The 18,973-nt window shown below is 58.9% G+C and overlaps 3 protein-coding genes across 6 annotated transcripts in view; all 3 read right to left on the bottom strand.

Moving 5' to 3' along the window:
• Positions 1 to 155: 155 nt before the first annotated feature.
• SEMA4A (semaphorin 4A) lies at positions 156 to 15,357 on the bottom strand. 4 transcript variants are annotated; one of them, XM_036397804.2, is made up of 15 exons: positions 15,344 to 15,357; positions 7,184 to 7,321; positions 5,963 to 6,123; positions 5,785 to 5,847; positions 5,610 to 5,708; positions 5,033 to 5,138; positions 4,814 to 4,930; positions 4,598 to 4,728; positions 3,918 to 4,099; positions 3,571 to 3,721; positions 3,150 to 3,339; positions 2,948 to 3,063; positions 2,696 to 2,859; positions 2,508 to 2,620; positions 156 to 1,506 (listed from the first exon to the last, which is right to left on the bottom strand). In XM_036397804.2, the coding sequence occupies exons 2-15, from the start codon at positions 7,317 to 7,319 to the stop codon at positions 920 to 922; spliced, it is 2,316 nt and encodes a 771-aa protein (XP_036253697.1). In that variant the 5' UTR covers positions 7,320 to 7,321; positions 15,344 to 15,357; the 3' UTR covers positions 156 to 919. The 4 variants fall into 4 exon arrangements, with proteins under 4 accessions (XP_036253697.1, XP_036253695.1, XP_036253696.1 ...); XM_036397802.2 differs by lacking the exon at positions 15,344 to 15,357 and adding an exon at positions 11,330 to 11,499; XM_036397803.2 differs by lacking the exon at positions 15,344 to 15,357 and adding an exon at positions 9,853 to 10,731.
• LOC129046973 (translation initiation factor IF-2-like) lies at positions 7,830 to 9,328 on the bottom strand. Its single transcript, XM_054517636.1, is given in 3 exon segments — positions 7,830 to 8,784; positions 8,787 to 9,080; positions 9,083 to 9,328. Coding segments are annotated over 3 exon segments (759 nt in total). The 5' UTR covers positions 9,264 to 9,328; the 3' UTR covers positions 7,830 to 8,500.
• A 602-nt stretch (positions 15,358 to 15,959) lies between the features above and the next one.
• The window catches only part of LMNA (lamin A/C), a 28,571-nt gene continuing 25,557 nt past the window's right edge, over positions 15,960 to 18,973 (bottom strand). The window contains exon 12 of the mRNA XM_036397810.2: positions 15,960 to 18,249. Within this exon, the coding sequence (XP_036253703.1) occupies positions 18,217 to 18,249 (33 nt within the window). The 3' untranslated portion in view covers positions 15,960 to 18,216. The remainder of the gene's footprint in view (positions 18,250 to 18,973) is intronic.

Below are 18,973 nucleotides of genomic sequence, written 5' to 3' on the forward strand. Positions count from 1 at the left end.
TGAATGCCCACAGGTGTCCCTGCACACCCACTCATGTCCCTGCACACCCACGAGTGTCTCTGCACACCCTCGTGTGCCCACGCGTTCCCCTGGCCCAGCCTTGCACACCCCAAAAGGCCCTCGGGGCTTCTCCACGGACCCAGCAATGTCAGGCATTGAGTTTTCCTTTTTTTAATAAAAAAAGCATAGAGCAGGAAAATGTACAGCTGGGTTGGCTTTGAAAAGGCGGCTCAAGGATGCTGGAAATGGGGTGGGGGGGACAGTCAGGGAGCAGTGGGGGCACCCAAGGGACCATGGAGCACTGAGGGGTGGGTGGCAGTGCAGGGTGGGTGCCCACAGGGCTGGATTAGGGAGCCCATCCAGCACAGCTTGCCTCATCCTGAGGTTTTTGTGGAACTTGTTGTTTTTTCCTGGTGTCAGCATCCAGTTTCCAGCCATGCCCAGCCCATGGTGACGTTTCTCCTCTGTGCCATCTCCTTTGCCTGTCCCCAAGTCCCCATGACCTCTCTCCCTGTCCCACTCCCTTGCTCCCAGGGCCCATTCCACCCTCACCCCTGGAATGTGAGCCTTAGGTTAAAACAGGTGTATTAAATAAAACAAAACAAAAAAAAACCCCATGCTGAGGTTTTTATACAACCTGGGTTTTTTTCCTGGTGTCAGCATCCACTGTTTCCAGCCATGCCCACCCCACATCCTTGCCCCACAGTGACGTTCCTCCTCTGTGCCACATCCATGACCTCTCTCCCTGTCCCACTCCCTTGCTCCCAGGGCCCATTCCATCCTCACCCCCAGAATGCGAGCCTTAGGTTAAAACGGGTGTATTAAATAAAACAAAAACAAAACCAAAAAAAACCCCTTTCACAGTCCCACCCCTCCCTACATCCCCCCTCCCCAGGGTCTCCCTGACCCACTGCCAGTGTCACGCTGTGTCCCCTGCCGGCACGTGCAGCCTGTTGTTGTCCACGTCGACGTCCCCGCCGAGCTGGAGGCAGCACGCCTGGGAGCCTTCGTCCTCCTCCTCCTCCTCAGTGGCAGCTCCGGGTGCCGGGGGCTCCCCGGCGCCCCCGTTGAGGGGCACCTTCTCCCTCTGGCGTGACGGGGGGCTGTGGGGCGTGCTGCAGCCCCTCACCTTGCTGCGAGCTCTCAGCTGGTCCCGGTAGGCCATGAGGGCCAGGCAGGCGGCCCCGGCCAGCGTCACGGCCAGCAGCACCGTCACCGTGACAAACTGGGACCAGTACGAGCGGGGGAGCGAGCTCTCCTGGCCCAGCTGGGCCGGGCCAGAGTCCCTGAGCTGGTAGCGAGCCACGGTCCAGGTGTAGCCGTTCTCTGTGGCCTGGCAGGTGTAGGTGCCCTCCATTCCCTGCTGCATGATGACCACCAGAGTGTGGTCAGGCTGCACCACCGTGTGCCCCTGGGCACTGCCAGGCTGCTGCCAGCTGTAGGTGGCCAGGGCGGAGCGGCGAGGGCACGGCAGCTGGACCACGGCGTTCAGCGGGGGGCTGAGCCCTGTGGGTGTGGAGAACAGAGTGATGTGGGTCACCCGAGGCAGAGTAGAAAATTTTCTAGGGTAGAAATCTATTTTGATTTAGGTAGAGTGTACATCTTTAAGTATGTAGCTTGCTGTGTAGTCTAGCGGCAAAAAGCCTATGTGTTGGAGATACCTTTTATGAAAAATCCTTTCCTTAGGGTTTTTAATCCTGAGAAGATGAGAGACCTCAGGAACAAAATGTCATCAATGGTTATCTGCTGCTGTGGAATGCAACAGGTGCATCTGGGATTGGTCTCATGTGGTTGTTTCTAATTAATGGCCAATCACAGCTCAGCTGGCTCGGACAGAGAGTCTGAGACACAAGCCTTTGTTATCATTCCTTTTTTTTCTATTCTTAGCCAGCCTTCTGATGAAATCCTTTCTTCTATTCTTTTAGTATAGTTTTAATATAATATATATCATAAAATAATAAATCAAGCCTTCTGAAACATGGAGTCAGATCCTCATTTCTTCCCTCAACCTGAGACCCCTCTGAACACCATCACACCTAAGATCAGAGAAACTGCTTCAGTGAAAGACAGAGATAAGGGGGGAGGAGACAGAAAGTGATAGAGAGAGACAGAGACTGCTGTGAGAGCAACTCAAACCTGACCTAGGAATTTTTCCTGATAAAGAAGAACTAGCGGCAAATGTCACGCGAAATTCGTAAAAATAAATATGTAAATATTTATAAAATATAATGTGAATATTTATAAATGTATAATGTAAATATTTATAAATATAAATGTCACTATTTCTAAAAGAAATATTGTGAAATTGTATGCATGTCTATTTGAGAGGGGGACCTGAAGTTCCCAGAAGTACGCATGTGATCTTAAGGGAACCATTCCCACATGTGTCCAGCGCTGTAATAAACATACCGGCTTTACAACTTCCACAAAAGCTGTAGAGTTTTGTTTATCCCTGCAAAACACACCCCATGAGCCCCATCCCACCCCCGTGTACCCCCATACTCAACCCTGCACAGCGGGATCCTCCGGTGCCCCCCAGGAGCGGGGCATAGCCGCGCTCCTCCCGCGGTGGCACATGGCGTCCGGTCTTCCGCTCTCAACATCCTGCAGCCACTCACTCCTGCAGCCAGGAGAGAGGGGTCAGCAGCATCCCAGCGACCCCCAGAGCCCTTCCAGCGCCCATCCTGCTGCTCACTTGTTCTCGCTGGCCAGGTGGGCGGGCAGGCAGGCGCCCCCGGGGCTGTGCCAGGCGCAGTAGGGGTCCCGTGCCAGCACGCACTCGGCACAGCTCTGGTGCAGGCTGCAGTTGGCCAGCGGGACCTGCAGGACGCCTCTGGAGTAGCCCACGTAGAGGATGCCCTGGGGAGGGAGAGGAGCAGGGCTGAGCTTTCCCCCAGTGCTGGTTTTGGGTGGCTGTTGGGTGTCTGGGTGCTCACACCTGCCCTACCTTCCCTGGTGCCAGCAGCAGGTTCTTCACCGGCTCTGGCGCTGCAAAGAGCTGGATGCTCTCCACGATGTGGGCACTCTCAGGCAGCTCCACTGCCTTGTGCAGGAGACCTTTGTCTGTAGGCCATGGGGGACATTGCTGAGGCTTTGGAACCGGGGGGGGATGGGATGGGTGACCCTGTGTGCCCCCCATATCACCCCACCTGTGGCCAGGAACATGACACGGTACTTGGTGCCCAGCACGCCGTGAGTCTCGTGCACTGTGATGCGCGTGTAGGTGACATCAGACTTCACCAGGAGAGGCTGCCCATGGAGGGGTGACACCTTCCCGTCCATCAGGAAATGGTTCTTCATGAAGCTGAGGGCCATGTCTGAGGAGGCACCCATGGAGCACTGTGGGGGAACAGAGGGGCTTGTGCTGGGGTGGGAAACTGAGACACGGGGAGGGGAGGATGTGCTGCCAGAACCACGCTGCCCTGGCCAGCATCAGTGGGGTGCAGAGGGACCCCTCTCCTTTCCCATCCCACCTGCAGGTGTGGGCACACAGGGATACACAGAGCCCATCTCCTGGGGACCAGCGTTGTCCCCTGGTGGGGAGCACACCCTTGAGTGGGCAACACTCACACTGCCAGGCCGGGGACTCATGTCAGGCCCACTGTAGACGGTCCAGCGAGAGCTCTCCTTGTTCAGCTCCTTGTACTTGCCCTCGAAGACCTCCTCCAGATCCTCCTGTCTGTAGGCACAGACGGCGGCGCTGCCCGCCCTGCCCGCCTGCCTGCAGGGAGGGACAGCTGGTGGGCAGCAGCAGGGCACGGGCTCCCTCCACAGCCCTGGGCACTCATCAGTGTGAGGTGAACGGCCCTGGGCACTCCCCACTGCCAGGTGAACAGCCCTGGGCACTCCCCACTGCCAGGTGATCAGCCTGGCAGTGGGGACTCATCAGTGTGAGGTGAACGGCCCTGGGCACTCACCACTGTGAGGTGAACACCGCGTAGAAATCGGCGCAGCCGTCGCTGTCGCTGTCGTTGCAGGGCAGAGCAAAGGCGTGGTGGATGACGTTGAAGGGGAAGTGGCCGGGCTCGGAGCACTCCAGCTGTGCCTTCAGGAAAGTTGTCCACTTCTTCTGCAGCACCTTGTCCCCCCCTACATCGCTCTGCAGGAGGGTGCTCATGACCAAAGTGACAAGACCCCTTTGCCATTATCCCCCATCATCTTTGCTATCACAGTACAACTATCATCCCCATTATGGTCTCTTGTCACTGTCCCTGTCCCATTGTCTCCTGTCACATCATCATCGTCCCCCACTGTCGCTCTGATTTTTTAAGATTTTCTAAGCTTTCTGATGTTGACATTCTTGTAGCGAACTTTCTCACACACTTTCTGTAAATAACTCATTGCTTTGCATTCTTTTACAGAAGAGAAATTTGATAGAGTGTTAGTTTGTCCAGTGTCATTGGAGAGGTGGCACTGTCACCCTCCAATCCACTGTCACTTTTCTAAAACTATAAATGTTAAAGCCAGATAATAAACTTCCCTTTTTTTCTTTTTCACCTTGAGAGCAGCAGCGTGCGCTTGTGTTCTTTCGTGTCCTATAGTGACAGCCCATCGCTGTACCCCCACTGCAGCCCACCACCATTCCCTGCTGTCACACCTTGCAGACACGGGCCACCCGTGGCACCAGGAGCCTCTCAAAGAAGTCAAACTCCTCCGCTGTCTCCTCGAAGAAGAAGTAGACCTTGTCATCCCGAGGGAGGCTGAAGGAGGCCACGAAGGCGGCGTCGGCTGCAGGCACAGGTGGGTGAGAAGCTGGAGCCATGGAGGGCTGCAGCACCTCCCTCCCCAGGTGCAGCACCTTCCCTCTGCTCACCCGAGAGCCAGCGAAGGAAGTCGTCTGTCTTGAGCAGGGTGCGGGTGCCCAGCGAGCGGGAGATGATGGGCTCGTTGCCCTGGAAGTTGTTCATGGTGCCAGCATAGAGCTCTCCATCTGCCCAGGGACACAGAGGGGGCTGAGCCGTGGTGAGGACCCCCCACCCTCGCCCTCCACTCCATGGGAGCCCAGCTGAGAGGCCACTGGGCCCATACTCACCCACCAGCAGGGCCGTGTAAGTGTGCTGGGGATCGAAGGGGCACTGGCCCTTCCCGTCCAGGAAGGACTGTCCTCTGCCACTGGTCAGTGTGAAGCTTTCCAGGTGCTGTGCAAAAGGGGAGAAAAATCAGCCAAAGGACTGAAAACAACCCCAAATCTGTAGGGAATGAGTGTGGAGTACCTTGCAGACATAGGGTGGCCCATGTCTTCAAGGTGGGTGCAGGGATGATGACAGAGGATGCTGGGGGTACCCGGCTCCTGTCACCTTCCCTCATTTTCATTTTGGGGAGTGGCAGTCCCCACCACGTGCTCAGCATGGAGGAGGCTGAGGCAGGGACAGAGAGCCTGGAGTCACCTGAAGGGACCCAGAGTTGGGGTTTCCCTGCCAGAGGAAGAGTTGCTGGCAGCTGAATGAGAATCACCAAAGGCTCCTTTAGCAGATGGGACACCAAGATGTCCCTCGGTGGGGACACCCAGCACCCCCATGATGCAGCTCAATTCTGGGCCCATATTTTGTGGGTCCTCACAAAATACAACCCCAGAGAGCCCCAGGATGCTGCCCTGGGAGGCCACTCACAATGTAGGTGCATGCAGGGCTGAAGGCGTAGGTCCCACAGGCGTAGAGGTGGGTCTGGTTCAGGGCCACCAGGACTCGGATGAAGTTGAAGCACTCAGTCTGAGGGGGAAAGAGTTGGGTGCTGAGCACCCTCATAGCTTTGTGGGACCCCTGAGCCCCCACAGGGCCAGCTCACCTCTTGGCTCTTCTTCTTAAAAGCACATTTAGATGTTTTCTCATCTGTGGGTCCCCACTTTATCTACAAAGGAAACTAAGATGTTCCTGGGCTGTCGAGCCCAGCCCTACGGGAAAACCGAACCACAGCAGAGGCGCCTCCCTCTCCCACCTCCCCAAAAGGTGGTGCTGCTGCTCACCGAGGCTTTGGCACGGATGCTGCCGGGGGTGCCAACGGTGAGGGCCAGCAGCCAGTCGCGTGCCCCCACGTAGAGCTCCTCCTCGCTCTCATCCAGGAGGAAGATGTCGTAGTGGGACACGTTGTCCTGGCTGAAGTGGGTGAGGGTCCGCCGGGGGTCCCCTGGCAGGAGCAGAGGGGGTGAGGGGAGCCCAGGGGTCTCACACACACACACACACAGCCCCACCACCACCCTCCGCGTGCGGATGTGGCAGCAGCTGTCAGTGCAACTCTGTTTAGCCTCACCACAGGAAATGGGGTGCAGTTCTTCCCCTTCAGATCTCATATCACCATCACCCCTTCACCCTCCAGCTCCCCACTTCCCACTGTCCCCTCCAGCTCCTACTGCAAGAGCTGAACATCCCCAAGCTGCAGACCGCCAGAAATGGGGTGCATTTCCCCCCAAGCTGTGCCTGTGATGCTTTGGGGCCATGGCCAAGGGTAGTGCTCTGTTTGGGGGATGCACTGCCCCGGAGTGCCACCCTGGAGGGGTTACATGCCCCCGAGGTGCCAGATTTGGGGTGTCACCAGCCCCCAGGATACAGCCAGAGATTGCAGATTCTCGTTCATCCCCAGCAGGCACCGAAACTGGGGGATTTTTGCAATTCTGGGCATGGCTGCATGGGGAAAGGGAAGTGACAGCGCAATCAGGGCTGGAAAGGCACGACCCTGCCATGGGGCACAGACCCTCCTGCAGCCTGATTGGCACATCACAGCCCCCCCAGTCCCCTGCTTTGCCACCATGCCCTGCCCTGTCCCTTCCAGAGGCAGCTTTTCATCCCCCCAGGGTGACCCTGAGCAGACCCTGGCTGCCAGCTGGGTGATGAAATCACTGTAGGATCTGCCCCATTGGGTGTCGAGGTGCCAAGAAACCTCATCTACTCTCATCCCCCGCCACCACCTGCAGCCACTGGTGCTGTCCCCAGCCCACTGAGCGTCACTGATGGGCCAGGGGTGGCTACACTGGGGGACACCCCAAGGTTCCTGATGCTGTCACTGTCCCCAGCCCCACTGAGGGTCACTGATGGGCCAGGGGTGGCTACACTGGGGAGCACCCCAAGGTTCCCGATGCTGGATGCTCAGCCCTGGGGATGGACACTGTCCCACGCAGAGGCTGTGTACCCCCTCCCCAGCTGTGTGCCCCCCTCCCCAGCTGTCCCCGCTGTCCCCGGGCTGTACTCACCGCTGGGGAAGGCGAGGCGGGGCAGGGGCTCGGCGCAGAGCAGGGCAGCCGGCACCACCACCCCGCAGAGCAGGCGGAGGGCGGCGGGCATGGCTGGGGGCGGCAGGGCTGCGCCCCAGGAGGGTCCCACCACCATCCCTGCGGGGAGGGACAGGGTTCAGGACACACGCTGCTGCTGCCGGGCTGGCTGCCTGTCGCTGCACCCGGCGGAAACCAGAGGGGGGAAGCGGCACCCGAAAGAGGGAGGGGGGACGGGGGTGCCTGCAGTGCTTCCCCCCCAGTTTGGGCACGAACTTCCCACTGCCATACCAGCACCCAGAGAGGTGCCCTCGGCCCCTGGGCTCCTCACCAACATCTCTGGCACGGTCGGGATGTCCCCTCGCCGTGTGGGGCTCCTGTAGCACAATCTCTGGCACAGAGATGTCCCCTCACCCTTTGGGGCTCTTGCACCAAAATCTTGGTACAGTCAGGATGTCCCCTCACCCTTTGGGTTCCTGTACCACAATCTCTGGCACAGTCAGGATGTCCCCTCTCCCTCTGGGTTTCTGCACCACAATCTCTGGCACAGTCAGGATGTCCCCTCTCCCTCTGGGTTTCTGCACCACAATCTCTGGCACAGTCAGGATGTCCCCTCTCCCTCTGGGTTTCTGCACCACAATCTCTGGCACAGTCAGGATGTCCCCTCTCCCTCTGGGTTTCTGCACCACAATCTCTGGCACAGTCAGAGACGTGCTGTCAACTTCTGGGGTTCCTGTACCAAAATTCTGGCACAGTCAGAGATGTCCCCTCACCCTTTGGGTTCCTGTACCACAATCTCTGTTACAGTCAGGATGTCCCCTCACCCTCTGGATTCCAGCACCAACATCTCTGGCACAGTCAGAGATGTCCCCTTGTCATGTGAGGCTCCTGCACCACAATCTCTGGCACAGAGATGTCCTCTCAGCCTCTGTGCTCCTACACCAACATCTCTGTTTCAGTCAGGATGTCCCCTCGACATGTGGGGCTCCTCACCAACATCTCTGGCACAGTCAGAGATGTCCCCTCACCCTTTGGGGCTCCTGCACCAACATTTCTGGCACAGAGATGTCCCCTTGCCATGCGGGGCTCCTGCACCAACATCTCTGGCACATTCAGAGATGTCCCCTCAGCCTCTGTGCTCCTGCACCACAGTCTCTGGTACATTCAAAGATGTCCCCTCACCCTCTGGGGTTCCTGCACGGGACCCTGGCACAGAGGCATCCAGAGGCTCCTGCCTTTGTCCCCAGAGCCTCAGAGCCCATCCCCACCAGGGATTCCTCTGCCTGGCTCCATCAGTTATCACAACATCCACAAAATGGTGAGGAACACACACAGGAACCCCCTTCTTGCAGCTCTTTCTGCAGCACTGGGGAAAGAGCCACATCTGCAGAACCTGGCGGCGCCCAAACCCCTTTGCCCATGGCCACCGCGTCCCCAGCGAGCAGCATTACCTCTCTGGCAGCCGAGGACGGAGCCTCTCACCTCCAGCCCTGCCACAGGGGCCCCAGGCAGGTGCCCGAGCCCCGGGGGCTGCGGCCACGAGCGTCCCGCGGCTCCATGCCCGGATCTGCTCCAAGCTCCCAGCCCGGCTCTGCTGAGCCCGACCCAGCCCAGCCCAGCCCCGCGTGGCTCCAGGAACCTGAAAGTCCTGCTGGAAGAGGACGAGCCCCGGCAGGTTGGGGCAGTGGGTGCCTGAGCCCGCCTCCCCTGCCTCGCACCCCCGCGGGGACAGCAGCGGAGCCTGGTGGAGGCAGCCGGGATGGGAACCGGGATGGGAACCGGGATGGGAACCGGGGAGCTCTGCTCCTCCAGCTGGGTGCCCAGGGGGTGGCAAAGTGGGGGACAAGGATGTGCCCAGGTGCCAGGCTTTGCTCGCTCAAAATCTTTGGGGTGAGGAAAATAAATGGCATTTTTCCTGTGGATTGTGCGGGCCAACAGCAGGCCTGAGCATCATCCCCAAAACAGCCCCATGGGGACAGGTATCACCCAGAAAACCTGCACCCCAAAACAGCCCCATGAGGACAGGTATCACCCAGAAAACCAAACTCCAAAACAGCCCCATGGGGCACCCACAAACAACCCCATGGGGACAGGTATCACCCAGAAAACCAAATTCCAAGGGGAACAGGGCTCCCCAAAATAGCCCCATGGGGACTCCCACAAACAGCCCCATGGGGCACCCCAGAACAGCCCCATGGGGACAGGCATCACCCAGAAAATCAAACCCCCAGGGGAGAGCAGTGGTCCCCAAAACAGCCCCATGGGGCACCCAAAAACAGCCCCATGGGGCACCCACAAACAACTCCATGGGGCACCCACAAACAGCCCCATGGAGCACCCCAAAAAAGCCCCATGGGGCACCCCAAAACAGCCCCATGGGGCACCCACAAACAGCTCCATGGAGCACCCACAAACAGCCCCATGGAGCACCCCAAACAGCCCCATGGGGCACCCCCACAAAGCTCCCACAGCTGTTCCACAATCCCATTTTCCCCTGGAGATTCCATCCTCAAGCCCAGGCTGCTCTGGGATGGCTGTAGGCAAGAAACCCCCCAAAACCAAAGCCCTGGAGTTGCTCAGCATACCTGAGGCACCCCAATATCCCTGTGGACGAGGCTGAGGAGCATCCTGCCCTGCTGGGGCCTCCTTACCTGCCTCTGCCACGGCCCGAGCAGCCCAGGGGAGCCCCGGGAGGGCAGAGCTGTGCTCAGCACCTTGCTTGGCTGGGACAGAAGCTCCTTGTGAGCACAGAACACAGAAAGTAGGTTACTCTGCCCCGGATTTCCCACTTGGCACAGGGCTGCTGGGGGACGGGGCCGCACGGAGCCTCGGACCGGCCCCATTGTTCTGCCCTGGGCTGCAGCCACCGAGGCCGTGGAGGGGGGGATGGAAACGGGAGCAGAGGCTCCTCAGAGAGGCTGGAGATTTGATTTGGCTCCTCAGAGAGGCTGGAGGTTTGACTTGGGGCTGTGGTGGGGCTGAGGAAACCACCAGTGTTCCCCAGTGTGAGGCAAGGCTGACGCAAGATGTGAGGTGACAGCAGCCCCAAGGCTGCCCCTGGAATCCCCTCTCAGCCTCGTCTCCCCTCTTTTTTGGGCCCCCTGGTCATGGTGGGCTGGGGATGTAATTTACAGGGTCCCTCTATAGGATTTGGCACATGGGAGGGAGACCAAGGGTGGTTCAGTTCCCCCTGGTGCTTTCAGGCTGAGCACAGCTGGGGTTTGTTTCACGGGTCTTGCTCCTGCTGGGATCTCCTCCTGGAGGATTCCCTCTAAGGCCGGGAGCATTGTGCTGTCAGTGAGCACAGAGCCACAGGATGGAGCCAGGCCCAGCCCTGGTGCTCCCCAAGGTGGGCTCTGAGGGGTGCAGGGCAGCTGTGGAGCTGGTGGCACCGATGTGCCGGCTGCTCAGGCATTCCCCCTGCCTCAGTTTCCAAGAGTTTGGTCCTTCTCTGCAGCTGGGCTGCAATTCCCTGGCCATGTCAGCTCCCAGGAGCATCCCCGTGGGGTGGGGGTGCAGGAATGCTCCCAACACCCACGAGGGGCTGGGGCAGCTGGGCCTGGGGGAAGCCCCGAGATCCAGATGTGCGGGGGAAGCCCCGAGATCCAGATGTGCGGGGGAAGCCTCGAGATCCAGATGTGCGGGGGAAGCTCCGAGATCCAGATGTGTGGGAGATGGAAGGCAAGGCAGGAGGGGGTGGGCCAAAGGCACGGGAGGATGGAGGGGAGGAATCTGGGGGCTGATTGTGCCGGTTGTGGGGTTGCTCCGTACAAAGGGTGGGGAGAGCTGGGGGGTGCAGGTAAGAGAGAGGAGGATGCACAGGAGGGAGCTGAGGGGTGCAGGAGGTGTGGAGGGGTGCACAGCAGGTGGGGGAAAGGGAAATTTGGGAGGAATGTGAAGGCAGGGGGTGCGGGGGGTACCGGGGGGTACCGGGGGTCACCCCAGGGCCGCCGCCTCATCCTCTTTGTTGTTGTTGCTGGCAGCATCAGCGCTGGGGGTCCCCCAAGCCCAACCCCACTATGGCGATTTCCCCCTTCCCCCTCCACCTCCCGCCCTCGCCGAGCCTCCCCAGAGCCCCCGGGGCCCCCCGGCCGCCCCCGGCCCCGGTGGCGGAGCGGCGGTACCGACCTGCGGCGGGCGGGCGGGAGCAGCATCCCCCGGCCCCGCATCCGGCTCACGTCGCCATGGCTACGGCTGTACCGCGGCCCCCCCGCACCGACAGACCCGGACGGACGGACGGACTGACGGACACGGGGCTGCGCAGCCCAAACACCCCCGCACCGACAGACCCTGACGGACAGACAGACTGACGGACACGGGGCTGCGCAGCCCAAACACCCCCGCACCGACAGACCCTGACGGACAGACTGACGGACACGGGGCTGCGCAGCCCAAACACCCCCGCACCGGGGCACGGAGGGGCCTTGACCGCCCCTCACCCCACACAACACCGAGGCGCCAGCCCCAGGAGGGGCAGGGACACCCCTCTGCCCCCATGATGTGTGTTACACCCTCCCCTGACACGTTCCTGTGCCCCCCGAGCTACGCTGGGGTCCTTCATCCCAGCTGTGCTCTCAGCTTTTGGCAACAAGTCCCTGCACCCCCATCTCAGCACCCCCAGATCCAGACCCTATCCCTGCACCCCCAAACCCACACCCCATCCCTGCACCCCCAAACCCACACCCCATATCTGCACCCCTAAACCCACACCCCATCCATGCACCCCCATCTCCACACCCCATCCCTGCATCCCCACACCCCATCCCTGCACCCCTACACACACACACACCCCATATCTGCACCCCCCAAACCCCATCCCTGCACCCCAAAACCCCATCCCTGCACCCCCAGACCCCATATCTGCACCCCTACACACACACACCCCATATCTGCACCCCCAAACCCCATCCCTGCACCCCCAGTCCCCATCCCTGCTCCCCCAAACCCTCTTCCTGCATCCCCACACACACCCCATCCCTGCATCCCACACCCCATCCCTGCACCCCCAAACCCCATCCCTGCACCCCATTCCTGTCTCAGCCCTCCCACTTGACCCATCTCAGGTGAGTGCTGCTGGCTCTGGCTTCCCATGCTGGGGATTTGGGGGGTCCCTGGAGCGCCTTGGGGTGCAGCCGTGGGACCAGGCTGCATGTGCGTGTCCCCCCCACCCTGCCCCCAGCATCCACAAATTCTGCTTTAGGGCATTTCCCCCTTGGAATTCCCCTTGCAGGAAGCCTGGCCTGGCTGGAGCTTGCAGACCTCACTGTGGAACTTTCTCCCTTCCCCTTCCCAAGCTGTGTGGGAACCCCAAAACAGGATCCCCAGGCACCACTTCCTCCCCCCTCTGCAGCCACCTTCCCTGCACCACCTCAGCCCTGCACAGGAGAGGTGCCAGCCCTGCACCAGCTGGGGTGCAGCAGCAGCACCCCAAAAACCTCCAGCATTGCCCTGCACCAGCTGGGGAGCAGCAGCAGCACCCCAAAACCCTGCAGCATTTCCCTGCCAGGGCTGGGGTGCAGCAGCAGCACCCCAAAATTCTGCAGCATTTCCCTGCCAGGGCTGGGGTGCAGCAGCAGCACCCCAAAAACCTCCAGCATTGCCCTGCACCAGCTGGGGAGCAGCAGCAGCACCCCAAAACCCTGCAGCATTGCCCTGCCAGGGCTGGAGAGCAGCAGCAGCACCCCAAATCCCTCCAGCCTGCAGCATTGCCTGGGGTTCTTGTCCTGCCAGGGCTGGGGTGCAGCACCAGCACCCCAAAAACCTCCAGCATTGCCCTGCCAGGGCTGGGGTGCAGCAGCAGCACCCCAAAAACCTCCAGCATTGCCCTGCCAGGGCTGGGGTGCAGCAGCAGCACCCCAAAAACCTCCAGCATTGCACTGCCAGGGCTGGAGAGCAGCACCAGCACCCCCAAACCCTGCAGCATTGCCCTGCCAGGGCTGGAAAGCAGCATCAGCACCCCAAAAACCTCCAGCCTGCAGCATTCCCTGGGGTGCCAGCCCTGCCAGGGCTGGGGTGCAGCATCAGCACCCCAAAACCCTCCAGCATTGCCCTGCCAGGGCTGGAGAGCCAGCAGCAGCACCCCAAAAACCTCCAGCATTGCCCTGCCAGGGCTGGGGTGCAGCAGCAGCACCCCAAATCCCTCCAGCCTGCAGCATTTCCCTGCCAGGGCTGGGGAGCAGAGCCAAGTGCCCCTGCAGCTGCCAGGCTTTGGGAGGTTGGAGCCTTGTGCAGGCATCTGGAAGGAGTTTGTGCCTCGTGCCCAGCAGCACTGGCAGCTGAGCTGGAGCTGGACGCTCCTCAAGGCTGAGCTGCAGCCCCTCAGCCCTGTCTGGACACCCCCAGGGTGCTCTGGGGGGCTCCTCTGACCTGCAGCACATTGGGGTGCAGCTCTGGGGGGTAGCAGTGGGCACAGGCTCACATCTCAACCCCCCCTTTGGGATTAGCAGGGTGGCTTGACCTTAATCTCCCTGGGCATGCAGGGGCCTGGAGGGGCTGCCCTGGGGCTGGCAGGGCCCCCAGCGCCCCTGGGCCGTGCCCTGCCTGGCAAACCCCGGTGCCTTGCCAGACACTGGAGTCAGGCCCAGCTCTGCCCCGTCCCAGTGGTTGCTCCTTGTGCTGCACTTTCCCCCCCAAAAAAATCTGGTGGTCCTCAAAGCCCGGTGCTCCTGCCTGCCCAGGGCGCCTCTGAGAGACCCCAACGTGGTCATGGCCCTGCTCTGGGACCCCCATCTCCCTGCTGCCACCGCCTCAGGGCTCAGATCCGTGGCACAACAGGAGGAGAGGGACAAACCTGACCTCGAGTCAAGTAGGGCTGGGGCTCTTCCAGGGGCTCTTTGTCCCCACAGGGCTGTGTGAGGTCCCCGTGGGCTGCACGTGGCCCCACAGGGATGTGCAAAGGTCCCTGTGGGGTTGTGCAAGGCCCACACCAGGGTCCCTGTGGGGAGTGCATGTGCCCCATGGGGCTCTGTAAGGAGCCCAAAATGTCTGCATGGTCCTTACAGGGCTCTGCAATGGCCCTGGGGACTATGCAGAGACCCCATGTGGGCTCTGTAAGGAACCCATCATGTCAATATTGTCCTTAGAGGGCTGTGCAGTGTCCCTGGGGCTGTGCAGAGACCCCAAGGGGCTCTGTAAGGAGCCCAAAATGTCAGTATTGTCCCCTGGGAGCTGTGCAGAGTCCCCATGTGGGTCTGTAAGGAACCCATAACATCTGTATTGTCCTTACAGGGCTGTGCAATGTTCCTGGGGCTGTGCAGAGACCCCAAGGGGCTGGCTCTATATAAGGAGCCCAAAATGTCAGTATTGTCCTTAGAGGGCTGTGCAGTGTCCCTGGGGCTGTGCAGAGATCCCTAGGGGCTCTGTAAGGAGCCCAAAACATCTGTATTGTCCTTACAGGGCTGTGCAGTGTCCCTGGGGCTGTGCAGAGACCCCATGTGGGTCTGTACGGGACCCATCATGTCAGTATTGTCCCCTGGGAGCTGTGCAGAGCCCCCATGGGGTTCCAGCTCAGCCTTTGCCCAGTGCCAGGACACCGTGTGCCCGTGGGGGACATGGGGAGGATCCAGGGTGTCAGTTCCCTGTTGCATTTCCCCATGGCAGTTCCCCATGGCAGTTCCCGTGTCTCCTGAGCTGTCTCCTCCCAGGAACAGCAGCAAGAGATGCCAGCAGCATGGCTGGCTTCCCCCATCGCTCCAGAACTTGCTATTTTGGGCACAACCTCGTGACTTTTTGGGGGGCAGGAACCCTGGGGAAGGGTTGAATGCCCATGGAAGGGGACAGGCTGTGGCAATGAGGGGGTGGCTGTCCCAGCGTGGTGTCCCTGAGCTGGCAGGAGGGGGAGGCAAACAGCACAGAGAGGGGCTCAGCGTGTCCCCCTCTCATGCTGTGGGCCTCTGTCACCTCCCTGCTCCCCTCCCCTGGAAGGGGAGATGGCACCTCGCCCACCTCGCTGCTTCTCCACAGCCTCCCTTGAAGCTGGGAGGTGGCATCAACACCCAGCACCCCCTGGCACCCCCTGCCCCCCCAAACCTCAGCCCTGCTGAGCCCAAACCTGAGGTGATGCGAGCCCACGCAGCAAGGGGGACCCGGGCACCCAAGCACAGGGGCAGGGGTACCCCCAGGCTGGGCACCCCGGGCACCTACCTGGCAGTGCCTGCGCCCCGGCCGCCCGCCTGCGTCCCTCGCTCACATCGCGGCTCCGCAGCGCTGTGCCTGGTAAAGCCGATTATGCAGCGGCTTTACAGCTCCCCTCCCCAGCGTCCTGCCTGGCTGCAGTGCCTGGCACAGCCCGGGGGCACAGGGGTCCCTTGGCAGAGTGGTAGGAGCAAAGCTTCGCTCAGGTTCTGTGCACCCCTAGCCCATCCCAGCTTGGGGAATGTTGGGTCTCCAAAACCCCCAAGAGGAATCTCTGAGTCTTTACCTCAAATTCCAGCCCCCTCCTCATCCCATCCCATCCCATCCCATCCCATCCCATCCCATCCCATCCCATCCCATCCCATCCCATCCCATCCCATCCCGGGGATTGTTCGGTCTCCAAAAGTCCCAAGAGGAATCTCTGAGTCTTTACCTCCTGTCCAGTCCCTCTCCTGGCCCAGCTCTTAGCAACCCACCCCATTTCCCCTCATCCACAGTGGGTGCTGAGCCCCAGCCCGGCCTGTGGGGTGCAAAGAGATCCCTCTGGGGGTGTCCCTTTGCTGCTTGGGGGGGCAGCACAGCACCCCCAAATCCCCCTGGAGAGCAATGATGACAGCACACAGCATGGGAAGGGTTCAGCTGTATTTTGGAAGAAAGTACAGGCAGTAATACAGAAGCTTTGCAAGCATAGATACATAACAACCTCCCCAAAACCCACTGGAGTGGGGGGCTTGTCCTGGCACCTTCTCCAGCTCCACCCCTCTGCTGCACTTGAGGTCAGGGGGGGCTGCAGGCGTTTCCCAATCAAGGCAAAAAGCCAAGAGATCTGCCAATGGCTGGATGGGCTCCTGCCAAGGGGGAAGCTGCATCTATCAGAGCCCCAAATCTGCCCCACTCGAACAAAAAACCTTCCTAGGTGCTTTCCTGGCAAACCAGCTCTGACCTGGACTGAACATCTTTCTCTTAATCCCTGAAACAGCTCCTGAGCTCCGGCCACCAGAGATGAGCCTGAATGACTGCAGGAGAGGGAAGGTGAGGGTGAACCCCTCTGGATGGAGGGGGGGGATGAACCCTTTGGGGGATGAACCCCTCTGGGGGGGGGGGTGAACCCCTCTGGATCAATGGGGGTGAACCCCTTTGGGGGATGAACCCCTCTGGATCAGTGGGGGATGAGCCCCTCTGGGAGGGTGAACCCATCTGGATCAGTAGGGGATGAACCCCTCTGGGGGATGAACCCCTCTGGATGCAGATGGGGATGAACCCCTCTGGATGCAGTGGGGGTGAACCCCTCTGGATGAATGGGGGTGAACCCCTCTGGGGGGATGAACCCCTCTGGATGCAGGGGGGATGAGCCCCTCTGGGAGGGTGAAACCCTCTGGATGCAGATGGGGATGAAACCCTCTGGGGGATGAACTCCTCTGGATGCAGAGGGGGGATGAACCCTTCTGGATGCAGAGAGGGAATGAACCCCTCTAGATGCAGATGGGAGTGAACCCCTTTGGATGCAGATGGGAGTGAACCCCTTTGGATGCAGGGGGGATGACCCCTTTTGGGGGGTGAACCCCTCTGGATGCAGATGGGGATGAGCCCCTCTGGATGCAGTGGAGGTGAACCCCTTTGGATGCAGTAAGGGATGAACCCCTCTGGATGCAGGGGGAATGACTCCTTTGGGGGATGAACCCCTCTGGATGCAGTGGGGATGAACCCCTCTGGATGCAGTGGGGGTGAACCCCTCTGGGGGGATGAACCCCTCTGGATGCAGATGGGAGTGAACCCCTCTGGATGCAGATGGGAGTGAACCCCTCTGGATGCAGATGGGGATGAGCCCCTCTGGATGCAGTGGAGGTGAACCCCTTTGGATGCAGGGGGAATGACCCCTTTGGGGGGTGAACCCCTCTGGATGCAGATGGGGATGAGCCCCTCTGGGGGGATGAACCCCTCTGGATCAATGGGGGTGAACCCCTCTGGGGGGATGAACCCCTCTGGATTCAGTGGCTCTTAAAGAGGGGGCCTGGGGGGCCCTGCTGGGTCTGAGCTGGTGGGACTGAGGTCCATCACCCAAATCCATCTGGTCCCAAAATGCAGCTCCGGTCTTTTCACTTGCCCTGCTCCATCTCCACTCCACTGGGGCTCCCAGCCCAACCCCAACCTCAGCTAAGGCACAACTTGGCTGATTTAGAAAAAGGGCAAGAGGTGCCTGGGATGGGGAATAAGGGGGATACAGTACATAGAGCAGGGAGTGCAGGCGGGCAGGGGGCTGGGGAGGGGGCAATGCCCACACAGGGACGTGGGCATCGCCCGCGAGCTGCCGGGAGCCCCCGCGCCAGCACCGCCAGGAATCACAACTCAAAAACGAGACAAAAAAAAAAAAAAAAAAGGGAATTTTGGCTTCAGATCCCAAGAAAAAGGGTTGTAAAGGCACTGTGCTCCACTTGAGACAGGACAGCAGGCCCTGTGGCACGCAGCTCCAGTGGGTATGGCTGCGCTTCTCCCTGTCCTATGTAAAAAGCTTTGGCAAAAAAGGTACAATGGAAGGAGCATTTCAACTACAAACTCCTCCTGCATGGCTGCTCTGTAAACACAGTTCTTTGCTGTCTTTGGCTGAAGTTCTAAAAAATATTTGAAGCTGAAAAGCTATTTTTTGGTTTGGTTTTCTTTATATAGAAATAGATTTTTTTTCTTTACAAAAAAAAAATCAAAGCATCTTTTAGCACTTTTAATATATATATATATATAAAATTCCTGCTATAGAAAAAAAAAAAAAAAAACACCTTGGTTTTCGATATCTTGTTTTTTAAAGGGAAAAAAATTTCTGTTGCTTTGGGAAAAAAAAAACAAACCTAGCTGGAGACGGGCAGGAACCACAGGAATGCGCCATGGAATTACATGATGCTGCAGTTCTGCACAGCCTGAGCCTGGAAGGGAGAAAGAAAAAAAGAGAGTTAAGAAGACCCCAGTGTCACCATCCACTTGCTCTGACTGCAAAGTGTCCAGTGGGATCCTTTGGATGCCCACAGTGCCCCCACATGTTCCTCCATCCTGGCCCTTGGGGTGTGATAAATAAATCCTCCCAAGTTGGGATGTTCAGAGTTCCAAAATTTGAGAATTAGTGGTAGGTGATATATGAGGATTATAATATTGACTAAGAGTATCAATATAGAATATATTGTATATTAATCTAATATATAGATACAAGGTGCTGAAATATTCACATTACCAGCATGAGCGCTCAGCAGCAGTGGAATGAGTGATGTGGTGTCACAGACATCTTTTCTGAAAAATCTTTTTTTTAAGATTATTTTTCTTGAGAAGCTGAGAGGCTTCAAGAACAAAATGTAAACAATGGTTATCTGCTGCTGTAGAATGCAACAGGTAGATCTGTGATTGGTCTCATAGAGTTGTTTTTAATTAATGGCCAATCACAGTGAGCTGGCTCAGACTCTCTGTCCGAGCCACAAACTATTGTTATCATTCTTTTTTTTTTTTCTATTCTTAGCTAGCTTTTTGATGAAACCTTTTCTTTTATTCTTTTCGTATAGTTTTAATATAATATATATCATAAAATAATAAATCAAGCCTTCTGAAACATGGAGTCAGATCCTCATCTCTTCCCTCATCCTAAGACCGCTGCAAACACTG

This window comes from Molothrus ater, chromosome 29 (genome assembly GCF_012460135.2).
Source record: "Molothrus ater isolate BHLD 08-10-18 breed brown headed cowbird chromosome 29, BPBGC_Mater_1.1, whole genome shotgun sequence".
NCBI lineage: Eukaryota > Metazoa > Chordata > Aves > Passeriformes > Icteridae > Molothrus > Molothrus ater.

What these genes read in the sequence shown, in the direction of transcription:
- SEMA4A (XM_036397804.2), bottom strand. Translation starts at nt 7,319, where the DNA reads ATGGTGGTGGGACCCTCCTGGGGCGCAGCCCTGCCGCCCCCAGCCATG. An exon ending in GCCCTGCATGCACCTACATT is followed by an intron (nt 5,139 to 5,609) that starts GTGAGTGGCCTC and finishes CCTTTTGCACAG; the next exon opens with CACCTGGAAAGCTTCACACT. An exon ending in GGGTGGCCCGTGTCTGCAAG is followed by an intron (nt 4,100 to 4,597) that starts GTGTGACAGCAG and finishes ACCCTCCTGCAG; the next exon opens with AGCGATGTAGGGGGGGACAA.